The 4,163-nt window shown below is 42.8% G+C and overlaps 1 protein-coding gene across 1 annotated transcript; it reads right to left on the reverse strand.

The window, feature by feature from the left end:
* Positions 1-273: 273 nt before the first annotated feature.
* Positions 274-2,034, reverse strand: rag2 (recombination activating gene 2). The gene has a single exon (XM_066702895.1). The coding sequence runs from the start codon at positions 2,018-2,020 to the stop codon at positions 422-424; it is 1,599 nt and encodes a 532-aa protein (XP_066558992.1). The 5' UTR covers positions 2,021-2,034; the 3' UTR covers positions 274-421.
* Positions 2,035-4,163: the final 2,129 nt, after the last annotated feature.

A 4,163-nucleotide genomic window follows, 5' to 3' on the forward strand; every position in this document is an offset into this window, starting at 1 on the left:
TGTGACACCTTGGAAAATGGTGTCTGCTAATTAATGTAATATCCAGAGAAGAAAGGTCAAACTTTTCCTTCTTTTGGTACCTGGTATTAGACATGTATACTACTACTACTTCTACTAATAATAATAACATTTGCTTCATATGTTCTTTTTCAATTCAGTTTATTTTCATTCAAAAATAAATAAACCAATTACAATACCAAGATTCAAATTCACATTAGAAAAGTCACAACAAAGTACAGAATCTACACAGTAAACAATCCAGATTTGCTTTCTTTTAACTGTCATACACTTCATTTTTCTGGGTATCATTATCATTTAATTAAATAATAATAATAATAATAATAATAATAATAATAATAATAATAATAATAATAATAATAATAATAAAAACATTGGTGTGGCTTGTCTGGGCCTACATACATCATTCAAACAATCTCCTGAGAAAGGTCTTCTTGGCAGGGGTCATCTTGAGCTTGACAGGAGCCTTCCTGTGTTGGATCTTCATGGGCGTGCGTTTCAGGGGTGGTAGCTTCTGCGGAGGGGTCTGCAGGCCCTGAACCAAGTCCATGTGATCCACACAGAAATACTTGGTATTTTCTTGAGAGAGCTGGACAAGCAGGGTTTCAGAGAGATCCATGCACTGGGCATGAACCCAATGTCCGCCCTCCCCTCGGGAGCAGAAGATCATGGCTGGTTTGTTGAGCTCAGTGGAGTAGAACGGCACCCAGGTGTTGATGTCCACTTCACAGTCAAGGCAACACTTAATCCAGTAACCGGTCTGAGACTCATCTTCTTCATCCTCCTCATTGTAAGTATCCTCATCATTGCTCTCCTCCAACTCATGGGGCTCCCTGTTAAAGTAGAACTCCTCCGAGTCTTCCAGTGGGACAGAATCCTCCAGCTCTTGATCGGTAGACTCCTGGCTGCAGTTCTGTCCCATCAGCTCCTCTTCTTGGCGGAAGTTGACTGTGTAGAAGTAGTTGGCCTCTGGTAAGGCTTGTTTTCCCTCTGCCGGTACCCCAATAAGCACTGCACCCTCACCCATGTTTCCCCCAAACCAGGTCTTGCTGTGGAGGATCTCTCCTGTCCAGTCTGGTGGTTCTCTAGCTGTTATGTGGATCCCACTGTCATCTAAGACCACAGTGTTGCATTCCAGGCGTTTCTGGGTTTCAGATGTGTAGCCCCCCAAGATGACGTACTCGTGTTCTGGGCCCAGCCGCGTCACAATGGCACTGGTTAAAGGCAGGCCAGTATTCAGAACCTCACAGTTCACGACTGGGCTGCCCAGCAAGAGCTCCACACGCAAACGGAAGAGCCGAGCAGGACGGGAGTTACTGGCTAAAGTGTGACCTCCCAGAATATAGACCGAGTCCTTTCTGGAGAGAGACACATGAAATGACTGGCCATCCAACATTTCGGATAAGGTGTAAGAGGTACAGCAGCCAAAGTCCATGTCAATGAGAAACACTTGAGGAGGGCAATCAACCACACTGTTCCAGTTTTCACTTGTTCTCTGCCCCGAGGGCATATAGGACCTTCCACCGAAGAGAAGGCAGGTGCTCTTCCCACGGCTATGAACCATGCTGATGGTGTGACCATACCGGCCTTGAGGGATGTCTCCAACCAGTTCTTTCTCCACACACTTGAGGGTCACCTTCTTGTTGCAGCCTCGGCTTTCCATAGACATGACATAGAAACGGTCCGAGATCTCATTATTGGGAGTCCTGCCACCATGAATAAGGTACTTCTCCTCATCGTTACACTCGGGATCCTCTGGACCTATTCGGGTAACAGCAGGGCAACGCAGAGGTGGCATGTAGCATGAATCACTGGAGAAACACACTGGCCGCAGCTTGAGCTCTTCATTCTTTAACCGGACATTGAAGACCCCAGTGGGGCAGGAACGTTTGGGCCAGCCTTTCTGACCAAATAGGAATACATCTCCATCGAGGCTCATCAGAGAGAAGCCAGGGTGGATCAGGTTGGTGCAGTTGACAGCTGAAACCAATTGCAGGGTCATTTTCCTTCACTGGAGTCCGGCTCCTGCAGGAGAGATTATGGTCACAAAAAAGAAAGTGAATATTTTCAGTGTCAGGATGATAAAAACCTACTAGGGATCTGGTTTGGCAAAGGAAAGAACTGCTCTGAAATGACTTTAAAGTAGATGTGGAACAGTCCTCAGAAAATGTTCAATGTTATTTTGTATTTCTTTGTATTTTTGTTAGTCCATTTTTTTTTAATTGTGATTACAAATGTGTTTATTTCTTGTGACAACCAATCCACTTGAAAAAGGTGATAATTTAATTATTTCTGCATTTATTTTATTTCCCCCCAAATGAGATCACCAAACATAATTAGAAATTCTTAAAACTCTTCAAGAATGACAGGTCTATCTTTAACAGTGTGGGTTTTGACCATTTAAAATATTCTATCCTTTTCCACACGTGTGACCTCCACATCTTAGTGAATCCCTATCTGCGAAGTTCTCAATCGACACAATGTAAGAGTGATTGCTCAATTAGCTTTGCATGTTCACTCAATTACTTCCAAATAGGACCCACTTTCAGAAGTCTTTACCTACAGAAAATTGGAGTTTGACGTTATCTAATATTTTGGGTCATTGCTTCATTTGAAAATATATCCTTAATGCAGAATTTCAAGATTCCAGCTAAGTTAGGAAATTGGGTACATTAATATACTATATCTGGGTCCACCACACACCAAATCTATCATTCCCTGAATTGTGCAGTAAATATAATTATTATGCATTGGATACTGAACATTGATTTAATTTCACCAGTGGGAAATTTCACCACCACTTCACTTACATACAGCTGAATAAACGTTTCAAGGGCAGGTTTATTCTGTGTATCTGAATATTATGATATAATTATTTGTGTCATTGCCTGGGATAGATTTATATTAGTAAGTCTTTGAAAATATATTTAGACATTTTATATTAAAGAAAAATACTTTATTTCAAGTATTCAAAATTAAAAGAATATATATATATATATATATACAGTGAGGGAAAAAAGTATTTGATCCCCTGCTGATTTTGTACGTTTGCCCACTGACAAAGAAATGATCAGTCTATAATTTTAATGGTAGGTGTATTTTAACAGTGAGAGACAGAATAACAACAACAAAATCCAGAAAAACACATTTCAAAAAAGTTATAAATTCATTTGCATGTTAATGAGGGAAATAAGTATTTGATCCCCTATCAATCAGCAAGATTTCTGGCTCCCAGGTGTCTTTTATACAGGTAACGAGCTGAGATTAGGAGCATTCTCTTAAAGGGAGTGCTCCTAATCTCAGCTCGTTACCTGTATAAAAGACACCTGTCCACAGAAGCAATCAATCAATCAGATTCCAAACTCTCCACCATGGCCAAGACCAAAGAGCTGTCCAAGGATGTCAGGGGCAAGATTGTAGACCTACACAAGGCTGGAATGGGCTACAAGACCATCGCCAAGCAGCTTGGTGAGAAGGTGACAACAGTTGGTGTGATTATTCGCAAATGGAAGAAACACAAAATAACTGTCAGTCTCCCTCGGTCTGGGGCTCCATGCAAGATCTCACCTCGTGGAGTTTCAGTGATCATGAGAACGGTGAGGAATCAGCCCAGAACTACACGGGAGGATCTTGTTAATGATCTCAAGGCAGCTGGGACCATAGTCAGCAAGAAAACAATTGGTAACACACTACGCCGTGAAGGACTGAAATCCTGCAGCACCCGCAAGGTCCCCCTGCTCAAGAAAGCACATGTACAGGCCCATCTGAAGTTTGCCAATGAACATCTGAATGATTCAGAGGAGAACTGGGTGAAAGTGTTGTGGTCATATGAGACCAAAATCGAGCTCTTTGGCATCAACTCAACTCGCCATGTTTGGAGGAGGAGGAATGCTGCCTATGACCCCAAGAACACCATCCCCACCGTCAAACATGGAGGTGGAAACATTGTGCTTTGGGGGTGTTTTTCTGCTAAGGGGACAGGACAACTGCACCGCATCAAAGGGACGATGGACGGGGCCATGTACCGTCAAATCGTGGGTGAGAACCTCCTTCCCTCAGCCAGGGCATTGAAAATGGGTCGTGGATGGGTATTCCAGCATGACAATGACCCAAAACACACAGCCAAGGCAACAAAGGAGTGGCTC

Source organism: Amia ocellicauda, chromosome 4 (genome assembly GCF_036373705.1).
Source record: "Amia ocellicauda isolate fAmiCal2 chromosome 4, fAmiCal2.hap1, whole genome shotgun sequence".
Taxonomy (NCBI): Eukaryota; Metazoa; Chordata; class Actinopteri; order Amiiformes; family Amiidae; genus Amia; species Amia ocellicauda.